Consider the following 18,931-nt stretch of genomic DNA (forward strand, 5'->3'; position numbering starts at 1 on the left):
GGGGGGGGGCAGAGTCTTGCGCCATCGCCCCGACGGCCCCGGACGTAGAGGCGGCAGGGGTGGCCGGCCCTGGGGACTCGCAGTGGCGTTCTGGGCCCCGATGGGGGTTCGCTTCCCGCGCCAACGGCCTGAGGTTTTGCTGGAGCGTCGCGGCGCCGCTGCTCTGGGAGGGCGACGATCCTCCGCGCGCCCCCCCGCCCGCCGCGCTCCCTCCCTCCCCGCCCCTCCTCTCCCTTATTTCGTTCTCCTGCGGGCGCTCCAGACAGAGTTAAATGTGGCCCTAAAGACGAACCGATCGCCCCGGTTTTGCTGTTTCGGCGGAATGATGGGAGGGTGGGGGGAGAGATTAAGCCAGAGGTTTCTTTTCGGGGGGAGGCGCACGCGACTCTAGCGGCCCTGAGTGATGCCGAGGACGGCTGCCGCTTCCCCCGGAGGGACGAGCTGTCGGTGCGCCGGGGAAACGCCCTCGGGGGCTGGGCTCTCCGGGAAGGTAGGTCGCCCGCGGGGTTTCAGGTGGGGATTGCAGCGCCCTGCAGGCCGCCTGGGACCCCCCTCGCTGTTTCTCTGCCCCTCCCCCTTTTATTTTTGCCTGGGGGAAGGCGGCAGTAGTAATGGTAACCCTAAGTCGAAAAGAGAAGGGCATAAGGTTTGCTTTTGTAAAAAGTAAATGATGTCTTTCTGCCGACTGTCTTTCTGCCGACTGTCTTTCTCTGTTGAATGCAGAGCCAGGCACGGCGTCGCGTCGCTGGCATCTTTCTGGGACTTTTTAGAAAGCCAATATCGATGCTGGTTAAGCACCTCACTGGTTAAACTCTGGTGACTGCAGACTAGCGATCATGGCAGTGCCTGGCCAAGGCTGCCCAGGAAGTCAGGTTTAACTTTGACCTTTGGAATACATCGCATGATGTTTTCCAGGCTGACTTAGTGCCTAATTGGGTTCAAGTAGCCTGATATTAACTCCAGTTTATACAAGCCGTCCAGGGATCCCTAGGCGGACAACTGAGCGTGAGATCCTTCTAGTCACGGCCAGTTAGGTTTTGTTACTGGATTGCTGGTGCTGATGGTGGTTTTGAGTCTGGGGGCTCCACAGTGAAGCTGGGTTCTGGAACCCACAGACCTGAGCTTTAATTCCCCCGACACAAAGAGGTAAGATAAGTCAACCTGCCCCTTTGATCTCAGGCAGGTTAACTTAACTTACCTCTTTGAACCTTGGTTTCCTCACCTGTAAAATGGGAACAATAATCCTATTTAACAAATAAGTGGTGAACTGGCTTGATCTGACCCCCAGGTGCTCAGTGCATGGGTGGTGTTATTCTCAGAGAGGTACTGCGGTGCGATGAGGCCCAACTTTGAGCTTCTCTACGCTTTAGAATAACAGCAATAATAATAATAGCTCATGCTTATTGAGCACCTGTGCTGTGCCTGGCAAAGTTCTGAGTGGATTTTACACATATCAATTAATTTAGTCTCCGCAACAGCACTATGAGGTTGGTACTATCATTATCCTCAGGTTAAATACAAGGAAATTGAGGCGTAGAGAGGTTATCACAGCCAGTCTGCGTGCTCAGTCTGTGTTCTCTACTGCCTCTCCCCTGAAGCACTGTTTTTTGTAAGACCTGGGGAAGAGCTTTTTCTTCTCTGGCTTTGAAATGGTGCCACCTTATGAGAGTGAGTTTCCTGGCATTGGAGGTATTGAAATGAAGCCTGGATAGCCTCCTGGTTGAACATAATTGAGGTGGGTGGTCAGGACCACAGGTCCTGTCTATCATTTTAAGGGGGAAGCCATACACTATCTGATGAACCTGGCCTTTTAGGTGTTGGGGGGACACATTTTGGGTGATGAGAAAACAAGCAGGAGCCTCTCTTCAGCAGTGTTTTCTGTGGGATCTTGCGTGTAAGGCATTTTCCATTTTTATTAGTCTCCATCTGATAGCCAAAAAACTGAATGGAATTGGCAAATCCTTGGTATGTAGGATGTACTATACTAGTACCACCTTATGGATCATCTCACTTAATCTTCCCAGCAACTCTTGAAGGATAGGCCAAAGAGCATGACATCCCTCCTGTTGCGAGGGTGAATCATCCAGGTTAGGAGAGAACAACCAGTACTCAGCAGAGTTGAGTTCTCCCCCGTGAAACCAGAAGCCTGTTGGTTGGACAGTAAGGACTTTGAGAATTCTATAGTCCATTGGGTCACCAGGGTCACCTGGGGAGCATGTAAAACACAGATTCCTGGCTCCCGCCCTGGACATTGGTTTAGCACAGGCATCACCAAATTACAGGTGAGCTGCCTGTTTTTGTATCATGAGCTGAGAATAATTTGTACATATAAACATTGCAATCAACTTGATGATGTGGAACACTTAACTCTGAATCCCAATTAAGTGAAACGTATCCCGCCCCCCCCAAAGAATTCCACTTGTTTTGTTAGACCCTTGGTGCAAAAAGAGTCGTACTCATTGTATATTTTGCATTTATTGATGAGAAAATGGTGGGAGTTTGTTTTCTCTCATTATAGAAGTGCCTGTGTGGCATTGTCAGTTTTGCTTCTGGGGAAAGTTGGCTACCTAGCCTTTCACAGAAAAAAGTTTCATAATCCCTGGTTTCCTAGATTGGGGGGAGGGATGCTGGGATCTGGGTTTTTAAGTTTTAAAAGATTCTTAAATTTCTTATTAAGCATGTGGCAAGCCATTCACTTGAGGGTCTTTCCACATGCCTCTCTATGTGCTCTTGAACTAGTTGTTGCCTAGTGGAAGTCAGCCAGCATCCAAGCACCTCGGTCAGAAGAGAAATCGCCCGTGTTGCTGCTTTAGAATTGAGCACCCCTTCTATCCAGAAGTTCCTCTCTATGACCAACTGAAATTCTTTATCTTGCATACTCAGAATATTTCAAAAGGTGTTTGCATATTTTGTAGTTAAATGGTTACTCTCAAAGTTGAGATGTTTTCTCTGAGCCAGAGGGAAGGAGCTTTGAACTGCAACGGTCGGAGCTTTGAGGCTCGTGGAAGGTGCAGCAGCTGTGTACCAGGCGGCTGACACCAGACCCTCAGAGCACAGATCATTGAAAACCACAGATAATCCCGGGGTCTTGAGTCGTGGCCTGCTCTTCTTCCCCGACGCGTGTTTCCTGAGGAAGAAACAGCAGCACAGTGGCTTTGAGTCTCAGTGCCCTTCTTTCCACCTCCTCATCCTCTTGTGCCTGAGCAAATGAGCAGAAGGAATGGATATAAGGTTGGCCAGGCTGAGAGGAGGAGGAAATAAATCCAAGGGGACGAATCCTGGTCCCCATAATTGCAGCCTGTACTTCAAGGATAGCAAACCACAGGCCCAGTTCCCTCTCTTAGCTACTGCTGCACCACCCTCTCAAGGTGACTCGCTTTAGACTTACACAACCCTTCTGATCTGTAATACAAGCACCTGATTGAGCTTTGGGGGCTGGTCATCCCAGACCTTCAGTCCAAATTAATTATACCACGTTGAAATAAACATCTTGGTGATCCTTTATGGAGATTCTAGGATACTCATCAGATGGCTCATTACCACTGTGCCTGCCCTTCCTACCTTGCTGCAGTTACTGAGCAGAGAGCTTGTTGCTGATGGTGGTGCGCCCTGGTTGCATGACCTTGGCCCAGTTCTTTGGCCTGCATTCTGATTTGGTGAAGAGTAGGCTCAATAGTCTGGTATCCAGAGGGGGCACTCCCTTACAGATGATTGCTGCCTGTGCCCCTCCCCCCATTTTGTCCCGTCCATCCCCTGCTCTAGCTAGTTCCCCAGTCTCCTAGGAAGTACCTTCCACCAGTTGCCCATCACCACTGTCCTCCTCCCACAAACAGGTAGAGAAACATAGGCCTGATTCTGACTATTACATTACATTGAAATATAATTATACGACAAATGATAAATACCCAACAATGATGTTTTCATTAAAGAGATGGAGTCTGGCAGGGATGGAGAATTGTGAAGGCATCTGTTATTCAGAACTTCTCATTTAATAAAATTTGTTGAAACTAGATGAGCAAAGCCCCCATGGCCCTGGGCCACCTGCCCAGACGTGGAAACAGCTTCTCTATAGAACCAGTTGTCCTGATGATATTTGTTAATACAAAGTCAGTACACAAGATTAAATGTCCTTGTTCTGCCACACCAGGCCCTGTCCTGTGCCTGCTGGGCCACACCCCACAACCCCCATGTTTTCACTCAAATTTATTTTGTTTTGGCTCCACAGCTGCCACAGTGCTCTCATCTCCTTTACTAGAACTTGCTCCAGGCAGCACATCTAAGAGATCAGCTTACTTGCTCCCTACCACTTACTCTAATGTGGATTAAAGTGAGGGCTGTCTTTCCCAGCCGTGTTTGCATTTGGAGATTCCGGTTTGGTGAGGAAATCACCAGAGGACTATTAGAGACCTGGGTGCTGTTCTCAGCTTTGCTATTAACTAACTTGGACACGTTGTTTGGCTTCTTGGGGCCTCTGTTTTCTCCAGTCTAAAATCAGAGTGTTGAATTGAACCAGTGGCTTTCAACCTTTTTGACCCTGGCGCTAAGATGCTAACACCACTACTCAGCATGATATACATATGTATGTTCTGACAACACGCTCCCTTACTTTGTGTAAAACTTCTATTTATTAAAAAAGAAGTATGCTGGTTTTGACTCGTAAATTGATTTCATTACTTGTTAATGTTTGAAGACATTAAAGGATGACTTTTAAGTTTCCTTCACACTCAAACATTTTGTGGTTTTATTTGGGAGGATGGGGAATGCCGTTTGTAGCTTTGAGAAGTCTCTCCAGCGAGGGTCAACAGTGAGCCGTCCTGCCTCTAAGGCAGCTCATCCCGGGGTCTCATGTTCTCCAGCTGCTCTCCATCTAGCTGTTTCCCAGTGCAGACCTTCTCATGGCATTAAGGAATCATTATCCTAAATTCCTACCCCGGATGGATGCCTTCCAAGGCTCCTGGTTGTGCCAGTGGCCCTCAGCCAAGCATGTTCCTCCACTCCCTTGTCTCTACGCTCATCACCCACTGCCCTCCATCCTTCACTGTGCCACACACTATGCAGGTTGCCTGGGGCTCCCACATTTTCCAGTGTGGAGGAGAGAAGGACAGAGAGAGAGGAGAGTGCACTTGGCTTCTGCTCCCACCCACACCGCCTGGGTGTGCACCCTGTCTTCTCGATTTCCAGCCCTGGCACTGGGGCAAGCCCCTTCTTCTCACAGTGCATTCCCTTTTTGTCTCTGGAAAATGACAATGTAATAGTACCTGCCACAAAGTAAGCACTCAATAAATGTTAGATGTTATTGTTAGTATGGTCTATTCCTCTAGAACACCTTAGTTGGCATTCGTTTAAAAAAAAGAAAGCTTCCATTATCAACAGACATAATTGTATAAAAAGTTATATTCGTTTCAGTGGGAAAAGAGGTTCGAAGCTAGAGATTTAAACTTGCCAGAAGTTATTTTTCCCCACAAGCAATTCAACAGTAAATGTGTCGTTTCTAGATGTGAGTATAGCTATAGCATCTAAACATTGTGGAGCAGCCCCAGCATGGAATTCCAAGTAGTTTCTGCTGAGGGTAATGTCACCACTCGCCCTCCTCCTGGGCAACTCCTTTTGTCCCTGCCCTCAGCAGCTGTTTCAGACTCTACTCCTCCAACTGCTCACCGACCCTCTACTCTTTCCCTCCCAGCCGGTGACCTCCCCCCTCACAGAGAAACTTGAAACCTCCTGGGTCCCTGAGAAATTCCTAGACTAAATCCATGCCCAGCTCAGCCATCCTTTGGGTCTCATCCGCTCCTGCCCTTCAGTTCCCTTCTTCCTCCTGCGCACCTAGCCACTCCTCTCGTTTGGATCCTTTTCAAGCTTGGGATGTTTCTCCCATCTTAAAGCAGATAGAAAACCTCCCTTGGTTCTTACATCTCACTATAGCTCCTGTCCGTCTCTCTCTTCCCTTTTACATTCAGCTTCCCGAATTGTCTGTCGCCACCTTCTCCATTCCCTCACTTCTCTCCCACCTCAGCCCTCTTCACTCTGGCGTGCTTCCTAAACAGCTCCAGGAATCCCAGCAGCTTTCACCTTCTCTTCCCTGATTCCTCAGCAGCAGTGTTCATACCCTTGACCTGCATCAGATGTGTTCCCCTGCCTCTCCCTTTCTCCAGTATTTCTCCTGCAGGCCTGGCCCCTCTGCTGTGTAGCCATGGGATGCAGGCACGCCTGGCCTCTGGGCCCTCTTAGTCTGTATTCCTTCCCCATGAAATCTCGTCCTTCTCACGGACAGCTGCACGTGCTGTGTGCTGCCCCGGGGTCTGATGTTACCCCGACCTCTTGGCTAAGCTCAGGACCCACCCAGTGTCTCCGCCTGTGTGTCCCCAAAGTGCCCCACACTCAAAATGTCCAAAGGGAACTCATGACCTCTGTAACCTCCTCCACCCCTCCATAGGCGTGGCCTTCTATCCATCGCGAGTCAGACAGTTCAGAATGTTATCCTGTGCTCTTTGCCAGCTGATCTCCCTGCATCACAGCCCCCTTGAGGCCATGCTGCACACTTCAGCCAGCATGATCTTACCAAAACACAGGGGCAATCTTGTCACCCCGTACTTAAAATACACGGTTGTCAGGATAAAGTCCAGCACCCTTAATGAGACCAAGAAGGTCCCCCATGAACTGGCCACTGTTGGCCTCTTCCTCTCATCTTCTCCCTGCGCCCCCTTCCCACTTTGCTGACCTCGCTCACCGCCTTTTATTCCCTCAAATCTGTTCCACACTGACTGCCACCATCACCTGCTTAGCATCTAATCATCTTTACCGGCTCCTTCACCCTCCACTCCTCAGCTTGGTCTGGTTCTTTTGTTATGAAACTGTCAGAAATTTCCTTCAAAGTGCTTTGGTTTGTAGTTTTACGTTCCTGAATGTGAGTGTTGTAATTAGCATCTCTGTCCCCCTGTGTAGCCAGTAGACTATGTGATTTAAGGGACTTTACTCATCACTGTGTCCTCAGAGCTCAGCGCTATACTTGGCACGTGGTGTGCATTCTAGAAGTACTGGTGAGTGAAGGAATCATGGTACTTACGTGTTCTTGTCTTACATGTTATTACCCACTATCTGGTGAGCCAAGCACAAAGCCACCAAAACAAAGCATCGGAAGCGACACCGCGGTTTCCCCTGGCTTGGGGTGAGCCCCTGCCTCTGGCAGCTGAGTCACACTTTCTCAGCCCAGTGGTCTTCAGATTTTTCTGGTTTTTACATCCCATATCAGTAAAAAATTTGAACCTGAGCCTCAGTATGTCTACCTTTACTTATGGTTTATTCACTTACACTACATGTCAACATGTACATTATAAAAAAGAGCACCAAAAAAATTAAAAGTGTAAGTTAAATATTAAGATATAAAAGTTTTCATTTCTTCCTGCTCCCCGGAAGGTTGTCTTGGGCTGTCCACTTAGGAGACCACTGTTCTGGTCAGTTGCTTCCTGAGATCTTCCCAGCCCTCCTATGTGATGGGTCATGGTGGAGAGCATTCGTAACCCCTCTTTGATAAAGGGAAAATCCACTTGTCTGCCTGAGATCCCCAGCAAATCAGATGTCCGTTGCTGTGCGTCAGCTCAGTGCTGCCTGGTTAGGCTGTGTGCACAGACCCACCACAGCCCTGTCACCTCATCCCTTAGGGTCCAGCCAAGGCAAACCCCTGGGCGGTTCCTGCACACGTCCTGAGAGGCCCAGTGGTGTCTGAGGTGCAAGGGTTCCATCAGCCATAGACAGGCTAGTCAGGGTGGGGCGGGGTGGGGCCCGCTTTCTCCTGCTTATCCTCAGGCTGGGAATAAGTAATCAAAGGCAGGATCTGCTGCAGGCTGGAGAAGCAGGAATGGAGGGCCTGGTGAAGCCTGGAGGACAGGCCTGCCAGTGTTTCCATGTGAGGCACTTGAGCAAAGTTGTGCTGGGCCTCTGCAGTCAGGAGTGCCCAGAAGGTCTGGACTGCTGGATTCTGCTGCCTCCCACAGAAGTCATGAGAGTCTGTGTGTGCATGTGCGTGTGTGTGCGTGTGTATGTGTGTGTAGGGGCAGGTAGGGTTGAGGCAAGATCCTGCAATAGTAAATTTAAAGGGATTACTTTCAGATTTCTTCGAGGGACTTATCCCGCATTATGTAACCAACTTTCCCCTTAACTCTTGGCCTCACCGGCAGGCCCAAATGGTGTGGCTGTGAATGGGGTGTGGGGGGAGCCCACTTTCACTGACATGGCCTGTGTGCCAGCATCCAGAAGGCTGCAGAGAGTTATATCACTGGTACTTAAGTACCTGTCTAGCAGATTGAATGTATTGAATCTGGTTCCCGTGTCCTGGGCTGGTGGGGTGGGGGATTACGGAGTGAGTGCTGGTTTCTGTGGCGGAGCTGGAGGTAGAACACAGCCCACAGACAGGAGGAAAGAAGGTGTTCAGTTAGTAAGGCAGCTTTCAACCCCCGCTGGGTATCACAACCACCAGGGGAGCATTTTAAGAAATTCCCAGGCTCTACCCAACTGTGGGATCAGTCTCAGGGTGGTGCCCAGTCTGTGTATTTTTAGAACGCCCTAAAGGGGGCTCTGAAGCACAGTGGGGAGCCGCCACGTTGAGGCAGGGTGCAGAACCTCACCGCAGGTAGGAAGAAGTGAACTAAGTGGGTGTAAAAAGAGAGTAGAAAGCAGGGTGCAGGCCTCACGCCCCCCACGGCCACACGGAAGTCACACACGCCCACATTCCTGCTCTTGGACTTGTCGTTTTTCACTTACCTGTATCATGAGGCTGCTGCCGGAGTGTGGAGAGGGACGTCCTGAGCAAGACTAGACTAGGCCTGTCCTCGACCTCCATGGGACTGAGAGGCCAGTGGGCCTTTTGTAAGAAGGAGGGGACCCCAGGGCTGAGCACTCAGGTGTAGTGGCCAATGCCCACTGAGCTCCGTTGCTGGCAGGTCATCTTTTGAACCTCAGTTGCCTTATCTGTAAAGTGGTGATTAGCAATAATACCTGCTTCTCAGGCGCGGTTGTCAGACTGAGGAAATGAAGTTTGTGCCAGGTGTGTTGTGGACAGCCCCCGAAGGTTAGTAGATTCTCACCAGCCCAGGCTTGAAGGAGCTGTTTGAATAGGGGGAGGGGGCGGCCTGTCTGAAGAAGGCTCTTGCCCGGTGTCTGAGCTTGTGTGTGGTGGGAGCCGTTCTTGGGAGAGCTGTCCTTGCCTGTCCCAGAAGGAGGCCTCACTTGGAGCCACTGAAGCAGGTGGGAGGAGGGGCCCCAGGCAAAAGACAGAGACCCTGGTTTTCAGTTGAGGTGGTGCTGGAGCTGCGTCAGCCTGCTGCAGACATGCCCTACCCCGGGGGCCCCCCTTTCCCCTCGTGGGGGAGCAGCAGGGCTCTGCCTGGCTTGCCTTTTCTGTAGCAATTGCTCTGTGTCAGTAGCCCCTCCTACCTCTCAACTCCCCTCCTGGATGCAGAACTCTGGGTCTGCCCCTCCTAGGCCTTTATCTTTCATTCAAACCTCTCCCGAAGAGGTCTCCTTCTCCAGGAAGTCTTCCTCAACTCACTGGAAGAAAGGGGGCAAATTGTGTCCTTCCCAGCTCAGGCAGCAGGCTTTCTTCTCAGCTGATTCTGGTAGTACCTCGGTGGGGTGTGCATTGAGCTCTGCTCTCTGTTGGGTCTGGTCAGTGTCTGTTTCCCGTCCTGGGGGACAGCGTGAAGGGTTTGCAGAGCCCAGCACAGCTCCCCTGCAGCTGGGTGCACCAGGAAGGCTTTGTGATGACGTCATGTGGTCTCCAGCCTCCCGCCTGGCTGACTGTGGGAAGGATCTGTCTGTTCTGGCACAGGGACCTGTTCCATATGGAGGGCCAGGAACTGGCCATCCCAGTCATCCGGGGCCTTCCTTCCACTTCTGCACATCTCCCCTTCCCCATGGAGATTTGGGTGTACCCGGGTGTGGCCTAGGAAGAGTGGGCAGGCGTGCGCTTTAGTAAAGCGCCCAGCTGTCCCTGTTAGGCCTGCAGAAACCTCTCCGCAGAGGCTGGCCTGCCGCCATCCTGAGTGGTTCTGCTCCTGTGAGCCCCCATCTAGTTTGCGGCTCTGTTGCAGACACGCCTCTGTGTGTCTTGGTTAAGAGAGCTGGTGTGTCTGTGTGTTAGGTGTGGTCCTAGAGGCTTCTCCTGGAGTAGGGCCCTCCAGGGCTGCTGTTTGAGGGTGGAGGTAGAGAAGCAGGCCTAGGAGCAGAAGGGCCTGCCGTCCTCTTTACAGCAAAGGCGCCCTTGCTTCAGGGCAGGCAGGGGCCTCTGTGGGCACTGAGGACACTCCCTCCATTCCGGAGGCCAGCGTGGTCATTGTCAGGAGTGGCGCAGGGGACGGTCAGATGTGGCAGCTAAAATGCACCTCCCAGTTTGACCAGTGGCCACAGACTGGATCCTGGTCTGAAAGGTGCTCATTGCCGGAAATCAGCCTTGTATCAAGCGCGTACCTTGCCAGCCTCAGGAGGCTTGTTATGGCCACAGGTGTCCCTGATGCTGAGCAGCACTTGGCCGGCTAGAGTCTGATGTCAGAGTTATGAGGGTGATTTCTGCAAATTGAAAAGACTCTGGAGGGGTCATTCATTTTCATGTATTGATTGAATGCCCTCTGTGTGCCGAGTTCTGTTCTAGGCATTCTGGGATATAGCAGTGAGCCAGCCAAGCCCATCCTCTGGACTGCCCCCGTGGGGCTTCCATTCCATTGAGGGAGATGGTCACTAAGCCAAGCAAAGGCATGACTGTGGTGTGGTCGGTCCCGTGAAGACAAAGCTGTGTTAAAGGGGAGGGGTGATCCAGAAAGGCCTGTCTGAGGAGGTGGCATTTGAGCAGAGACTCATAACCTGCACTGGACTTCCAGCCCCCATGAGCCAGAACCTTAGAATATGTCATCTGGAAGGACCTACGAATTATCTTGCTAATGAGCAAGCTGAGGCCTAGTGAGGTTAAGATGGGAATTCATGAGGTGATTAATAGGAAAGATGAAATGATAACAAAAAGGGGACAAAATATAACTGGCCAGTACTCTCTGCACAGCCTTAGGCATTTCCCCTGGCCGGCTGACCCTCTGCCTTTTCATCCCAGAATGTCTTTTATTATCCTCTCGAGACTCACACTTTGAAAGATTTGTACTTCCAAATTGCATTTATTAACAATAGTAGATTTATTTTCCCATTTATGGAGGGCGGTGGGGGGCAGAAATTATAAACGCATCACTAACCACCAGTCAGCCCTCCAGGCAAGGACTAACCACCTAGAGTCGGTCTTTTCCTGCCTAGGCAGAGCAGTGGCCCAATTTTGGTAACCACAGGCCCTCGCTGCCTATCACAATGGGATTTGCCTATCACATTGGTCTTTCTGAAATAGCTGTTTCTTGGAGGACCCCCACTGCTACTTTTTGGATTCCAGCTGGACCTTTCAGGTGCTCCTGCCCTGGTTCGGGGGTCGAGGTGCCTTTGGGTGGGCTAGAGAGACCCTACCTAGGGAGACCCTACTGTTGCTCTGACCAAAATGGAGAGACAGGACTCAGAGGGCCCCCAGGGCTTTTTTTAGGACCACACAGTTAAGTCAGGTCACAAATCTAGCCCTGACCCACCTTTTCCAAGGACCAGGTGAGCCTTAACTAACTGGCTGATAGTTTTCATCTATAAGAAGGTGTCCTGCGTGAATTTGAATGGAGCTTCTGATTGAAGTAAGACTTCATTAATTAGCCTGTTAGGAAACCGGCTCCCAGTATTATGGGGGCTGGATAATTTGATGCCTGCTGCTCTGCTTTGAGCTTCTAAAGGGAAGGCACTAGATTTTCATCATTTCACTAAATATGGAGAAAAAGTAGTATCTTTGCTATGTGTTTTGTTTGTTTTTAACTGTTGCGTATCTACGTGCCAGATAGCATATTTGTTCTTATTTAATCTACACAGAAATGCTAGAAGATGAGTGGACTATTCCCACTTTAACAGGTAAGGGAACCAAGGCTCAAAAAGCTAGTTAAGTAACTAGCTCATGGTCAGATAGTACCAGGAGCTGTGCTTGGGTGCAAAGCCAGCTTATTGACTTCAGAGCTGTGCACATAGCCTGGAGTCTGACCTTTGCCCTCCTGCCTCCTGGCCACTCTGGGGCTGCTGGTAATGTGGAAATGCTCTAGACTCCTGACTTTCTCTTTCCATTTCTTTCTTTTCTCTGTTGTTTCCCGAGGAAAGTGAAACAGATTATGCCAAATTTTCTGACTTTTAAAAATGTTTTATTGTGAACTAGAACACTTGTAAAAGTAAACAAAATAAATGTGAGGCTCAATGGTTTTTCTCCTTTAGATTTTTTTTCCTTTAAATGATTATTTTACGCTGTCAGAGAAATCCCAGTGAAATCAGCTCTCCACATGCCTGCCCTTACCTTTCTGCCAGGGGCTTGAATGTGTCTGGGTTTCCCCTTTTGGCTCTGACATACTTCAGACACGAGGGCTTGTGCACACAGATGAGAAACATGCCCAGGGTGCCTCGTAGTTACTAAAGAGAGTCTGGAAAGCGGGAGAAGACCCAATTGTTTTCCAATAAAAGTAGACTGAGACATAATTTGGGACGTACGTGCTGCCTCAAACACTAAGTCGCAGTGTGCTCCAGCCTTCTGTAAGAAGAGAGTGGTGGTTATTGTGGAATGAGCAGGGCAGTGCTGTGGGTCCTGCCTGGAACTCCTGGTTCCCCGGGCCATCAGTAAGACCCCTCTGGCTCACCCCTTATTGAGGACCTGCTGTGAGCCTTGCATCATGCTAGGTACTTGGCAAGCGTTACTGTCTTTTTCCTTTTCTTCTTTTTGCTGAGGAAGATTCGCTCTCAGCTAATATCTGTGCCAGTCTTCCTCTATTTTGTATGTGGGTCTCCAACACAGCATGGCTGACAAGTGGTGTAGGTCTGCGCCTGGGATCCTAACCTTTGAACCCAGGCTGCGCAAGCAGAGCTTGCAGAACTTTAACCACTAGGCCACGGGGCTGGACCAAGCATTACTTTTTTGATCCTTTAGAACACCTGTAAGGTGTAGATGTGGCCATCTATTTCCAGACAGGGAGATTGGCCCACAGAGGTCAGATGGCCTTCAAGGCGCACTGAACCGCCCCTGTATATTATAGCAGTCCCTCCTTCTTGTCCCTCCCAGACTGGACACTCTGGGGGCAGAAGGCCAAAACAACTTTATCATTGGATCCCAGTGCCTGGTGCAGTGCCTGGCATTTGGTAAGTTCTGAGTAGCATTTACTGGATGGATGGAGGTGAAGTAACTTGCTCACACAGGTACAGTGGTGAGCCCATTAGAGGTAGGACTGCAAGGTCAGAAGTGAGGTCTGAGTCCAGCTCTTTGGTTAATAGGCTGTGAGTGCACAATGACTTATGTGCCAGTTTGTCTATGTTGTAAGATTATTATAGCAAAAGATTGGAAGCGACCCAATTACTCATCAATAAGGGACTGGTTAAGAAAAATGATGGCACCTCCACAAAATGGAACACAATGCAAATAAGAAACAAGGATGGTGTTTCCACTCTATTACGCAAACTATGAAAAAAGGCAAAGCAAAGATTAGTATGTAATATGCTAGTTTTGGGTAAAAGAGAGAAAAGTAAGATTTCGAATTTGCTTTTATATGTGTAAACACACCCTGGAGGGATAGTTAATGAGTGAGATGGTTAACTGGACAGGATAGGAGGGAGAATTAATTGTATATCTTACACTTTTGGGTTTTGAAACCATGAGAACAAATGTGTTACTTTCTTTAAATTTTTTTTAAAAATAACGGAAATGGCTATTGTACTTACCGGGCTTCAGTCTCCCCATCTGCACAGTGAGGCAGTCAGATTAGATCAAGCCTTCTTCATCTGGAGGGAAATGCTTTCTATGTTGTATATATTGTGTATCTCTGGCTTTCGTGGGCTTTTCCAGGAGACCCTGACCCTGTGGCCTAGAGCCAGCCAGGATCTTGTCAGTAGATCTCTCACCCCCGCGGTGGGCTGGACCTGGATCAGCTCAGGCTGATTGAGAAAGGCTGGCGTGGCGCAGAGCAAAAAGAGCTTTCGGCAGAGGTGTCAGGCCTTGTTCCTGTCCTCGTTCCCCAGAGTCTGTCCTCTGAACACCCTGCCCTGATGTGACTGTTGGTTCTTCCCCCAAAGTGAGGGATTACAGTGAAGAGAGACTATTCTGGAGCATTCTGGCAGAGTGCTGCAGTTTCTTAGGAAGAAAAAATGGCAGAATGTTTTCCCAGGTTATTTTTAATGCTTTTCAGTTCAGCAAACATTTATTGAGAGCTAAGTGCAAGGGTGAGGAATCAGAGCTGCATGTCACCTGGCTCTGCTCTCTGGGTTACAAAGTCTTGGGTAAGAAACTTGCTTGTAAAATTCCTCCCTGTCCCCTCCAGGAGAGCATATTTTACCTCATCTGGTCCCATGGAGACTGGTGGGATTGGGAGGGGTTCTTCCCCCCATTTTACAGATGCGGAAATTGAGTCTCAGTGAAGGCTTGCGCAAAGCACGCAGTTCTAAGTGGTAAAGCCTGGAAGCAGACCAGATTTTCTGACTGCTTCTCATAATCAAACATTCTGCCCCTGGATGTTTCCCAGCGGTGAAGCTCAGACCCCTTTCTACCTGGAAACATTGGGTGAGCACACTCCAGAATAAAGCTCCTTCGCTTGTTTCCTGTACTCTTTTTTTCCTTTAAGAAGAGGCAAGGGGAATCTCAGGCTTATGCTCGGGTCTTGGGTCTTACCCCTTTGCTGTGATCTAACAGTTCTGTCCTCTGCTGCCCGTGAAACCCACCACCCTACCACCAGTTATGTGTAGAATGTCCGTGTGTGTAAGGGGCATGTGACAGACAGCAGCTTTCTCCCACCGCGTCCTCATGCCGCCACTCCCTCTCCTTCCTTCCGAAAATTCTGTGGCTGCCACCTGTAGTCCTAGCTGTTCCCCAGAACGGCCAAGCACACCCCCTGCTCAAGGTCTTTGCCCTGGCTGTTCCCTCTGCCTGGAAAGCTCTTCCCCCCGTCTTCACTTGGAATCAAGTCCCCACTGACTCACCTTGAATAGGCCTTCCCCGGCCACCCTTTCTAAAGTGGTGTCCTTTGTCACTGTTGCTTTTCTCTCCCTTTTGTTTCTTTGTAGCGTTTATATATATTATATACAGATATATACATTTATTGGTTTATTATCTCACTCCCCTACAGAATGTAAACTTAGGAGGCCAGGCCCCTAGTTTTGTTTATTGCTATAACTTTAATGCCTAGCAGGGGGGCCCAGCATATTATAGATATTTTGTAATTCTTGTTGAATGAGTAAATTGGACCTGTGGCCTAAACAAGTAATGCTTCTGTAAAGAGGAAAGAATCAGATCATAGCATTCTAAGAGGTGAAAAGACCCAAGACTCATTTCTTTGCCAGGCTTCATCATCCAATATTACTAATTCATTTAATAGTCATTCAGCACCGCCTGTGTGTCAAGTTCTTTGCAGGTGGTCACTCGGTAGCCTCTGATTTGCATCTGTACAGGGTCAGTGCGCTCACAGATTTTTCAGAGCAGCCCCTTCTTTTGTGGGACAGCTGTAAGGATGCAGCTACCCTCTTCCGTTTTACATCGGGCTGCAAACTGCCTCTTTGTAAACCCTGCACCCTGATTTTAGTTCTGGAACCATGAAGAACACAGAATAAATGTACTTCTATTGGCATGTGACTCTCCTTCAAATAGCTGGAGAAAGAGAGCTGTCACGAGTCTCCCCCGCCTCGGGCCTAACATCACTAGTTCCTTCAATTGTTTGTCCAGTGTCGCAGTTTTCTGATGCCTTCCCACCCAGGTTGCCTTCTTAAGTTTGCTCTGCTTCAGGGTTTGGAATTTGAGGTTTGGTCCTGTTGGAGCAGGGTGTTTTGCGACCTTGACGGAGGAACCTTGGTCCATCCCCACTTGTTTGTGTCCACGCTGCCTGGGATGGCCTTGTCTGTGTTGACTACCTTGGCAGGGGCCTCCTTCATGAGCTTCTGATGAAGACTAAACTCATTATGTTCTTTACATTGTCTTTAGCTGTCTAACCCCTCCCTGAGTTCCAGAATCATAAAGGTTGTAAGGCTTTTGGTTTTGGTTTTTAGCGCTTTGAAATTAAAGCAGCTGTAGACCTGTGAACAACAATGAACTCACCTTGTACTTTATTATTAAAAACAGTAAATATGGGTAAAGTTCTATCACCAAAATTCAAGTGAAGATGGCAGAACTCTGCAGGTAAAGGAAAACCTACACAGCCTGTAACTTCCTCCTTTCTTCTCCCTTTTCGCTGCCTGTATCTTTTTCTCAGTGCCTGTCTCTCCCTCTCTTCTCTTTTCGTGTCCCATCCGTCTCCGCCCCTTCCTTCCACCAGCCCCTCGCTTCCCTATTCCTTCCTTGCTCTCTCCCATTCCGTGCTTCCCGTTTTCCCCCTTCCTGTTAGGAGACATCTGGAACTAACATTTACTTCTCAGCATTCCTTGCACTTCCATCACCAGTACTTTTGCATTAAGCATTTAATTTACAGACTAAAGCAAGTTGCACGTGTCACGTTTCTTTAAAAGACAAAGAACTGAGATTAAATTGCTTCTTACATGTGACCCATGGCTGGTTTGTTTTGTGGCCTTGGATAGAAACAACTTTTCCCCAGCTTTAGATTCTTCCGCATGATTGGTTCCCATTTCTTCCCAAATCAGTGGTTTCCAGTTGGTGGCTGGACACCAGGGCTTCAGTGCCGCGGTGTTTGCTCTGCTTCTGTCATTGCCAGAGCTGCTGTCATTTGGGGTAGAGGTGGCAGGGAAGGAGGCCAAGGTCGAAGGTTTTGTCTCAGAGGCCGCTTAGCCTTTCCCTGCCTCTTCGGCACTTCCAGCTCTACGCGAGGAGGCTGGGAGGGAGGAGGGGCTGGGCTCAGCTCTGGGGCTCTTTTCCTAACAGTTCTTTTCTTTTTCCTCCTCTTGCTTCAAGGAGAGGCCTGTGAACCTTTGGGGTGTGGGCCCTAAGTTAGGAGAATTGAGAAGGGCCCAAGGTTTGATTCCACAGTGGGCCGTGACCTTGGGTGAATCACTGGGTTGGGTTTCCACCTAGCTTTGTCACTTGCCCAAGTTGCTGGATTGGATCCGCTGGTTCCCCAGAGGTGGCAATGATGGAGTCCTTTAGTTCTCTGAAGCACTTTTTACAAGTCCACTGGAAATTCAGCAGAGGCCCGTCCGAGGTCTGTGGGAGTGTCCCAGACCTGAGTCTGAATGGTGTGGTGTCTTAGATGGGTTATGTGGCTGGGCTGGGCAGAGGTTTGGAACTGCCAGCTCATGGATCTCTGAGGAGAGAAACTGAGGACATGAATTAACTTTTGTTGTGCAGATCACTCTTCCACTCGGGGGTCCACGGGCAGTGGCAACCGTCAAGGTCAACACAGGTCAAGGTCAACACAGGACGCATGGCAGACACCCTAGGCTGTGCTCTCTCTTCAGTTTCTCTTGGCCCTGAGGACTCCCATAGGATGTCCACAAGTGGTCCCAGCCAGCCCAGCTTAAATCCCCGAATCTGATTTCAGAGGCCCAGGAAGCCTTTTTTTTGTGTAAGATTGGCCCCAGCTAACATCTGTGCCAGTCTCAGGAGGCCATTTTTGTTGATTTGCCCAAGAAAGGAGTTAGCGGGTGCTTTGCTTCAGAAAGTGAATAAGGGGTGAGCCTTTTAGAATCTAGATGATTCTCCAGAGCCCTTGGCCACCTTTCCTCTAGCTTGATTGACCTGGTCTAGTTTACCCACTTAGCAAGAATTTACTGAAAGCCAACGCCTCTGGGCAGGGCCCCAGGGAGACCCTGAGACCTCAGACCTTAGCAAGGCTGTGTTTGGAGGACAGACAGCAGGAAAAACGATTGCCAGATGTCCTGTGGCCGAGCAGCGGCTCTCAGAGGGCCGGGTGGACAGGACAGTTTCCCTGGGAGGGGTGGGATGGGGAGACTCCCAGCTGTCTGCAGATTCAGTGAGACGAGCCTGAGGGAGCGCTTGGTTAACTGTAACATGCGGGAAAGTGCCAGGTGGTCCCCCCATGTCTGCTGCAGGTCAGGGAGGCTGGCAGAGGGGTGTGGCGGAGATGAACTACCTTGCTAGGAGGCACGGGGGATTGGCCAGGATTTTCCCCTTCTGCTCTCTAGGGCTTCAGTCTCCTCATGGCTTTTCTGTTGCATGGGGCCAGTGCTGTGGCTCTTTAATGAGATCGACGTGGACAGTGTGGGTTTTTTATGAACCACAGGATTGTTGAGCAGGAAATAGGACTCCATGAGTTGAGGTGCGTGCTCCCTGCCGCTCTGTGAGATGGCAGACATCAGATGGGACGGTGCCAGACTCCCACATTTGGAACCCAATACCCTGGGCCTCTGGGGGCTGTTTTTGTGATCCTGGTGTGTTTTTAAGAGACTAGATGATTGATTTTCGCATTTCAGTAATTATCCGGGATAATTGCCCAGTGCCCCAGATTTCCTTTCTGGCATCCCTCAATGACGAATCCTGTACTCCTTTGGCCCATGACATCTTCCACCTCCTTTTGGGAAACAGTAACAGAGTTTGGATGTGGGGTGGGACGAAAAGTGTATGGACCCACAGGAATGTGGAACTAGAAGGGATCTCGTCTCTGTGCTCAGGCTCCCTTGTCCAGCGTATGGATTAGGGACTGGCAGAAGCCTGGAGACTAGACATGACTTCCCCCAGGGCACACAGCAAGTTAGTGGCAAGGTGGGCACCAGAGTCCGGGCCGTCAGACTGCCTGACGAGCGTCCTTTGCGCTGCACCTCAGTGTTTCTTGTCCTCCTTTCCTTTTCCTCTGGTCACCATTCACACACCACCTTTTGGGACCAGTGTCTTCCCTGGACTCTGCTTCCAGCTTCTGCTTCTTTAGGCCTTCTGCACCCACGGAAGGTAAGAGGG

General features: G+C 49.8%; 1 protein-coding gene across 2 annotated transcripts in view; it reads left to right on the forward strand.

Annotated features, from left to right (window-relative positions):
• LOC124233069 (acidic leucine-rich nuclear phosphoprotein 32 family member A) overlaps nucleotides 1-18,931 on the forward strand; it is a 38,613-nt gene that overhangs the window by 3,149 nt on the left and 16,533 nt on the right. Inside the window, exon 1 of one of the 2 annotated variants that reach the window (XM_046650140.1) lies at nucleotides 32-490. The exons of the other annotated variant lie outside the window; for it this stretch is intronic. Coding sequence (XP_046506096.1) covers nucleotides 404-490 — 87 coding nt within the window. The 5' untranslated portion in view covers nucleotides 32-403. Of the gene's footprint in view, nucleotides 1-31; nucleotides 491-18,931 lie in introns of those variants that run through there. 2 annotated transcript variants of the gene reach the window in all.

The sequence above is a fragment of the Equus quagga genome, unplaced genomic scaffold (genome assembly GCF_021613505.1).
Source record: "Equus quagga isolate Etosha38 unplaced genomic scaffold, UCLA_HA_Equagga_1.0 153_RagTag, whole genome shotgun sequence".
NCBI lineage: Eukaryota > Metazoa > Chordata > Mammalia > Perissodactyla > Equidae > Equus > Equus quagga.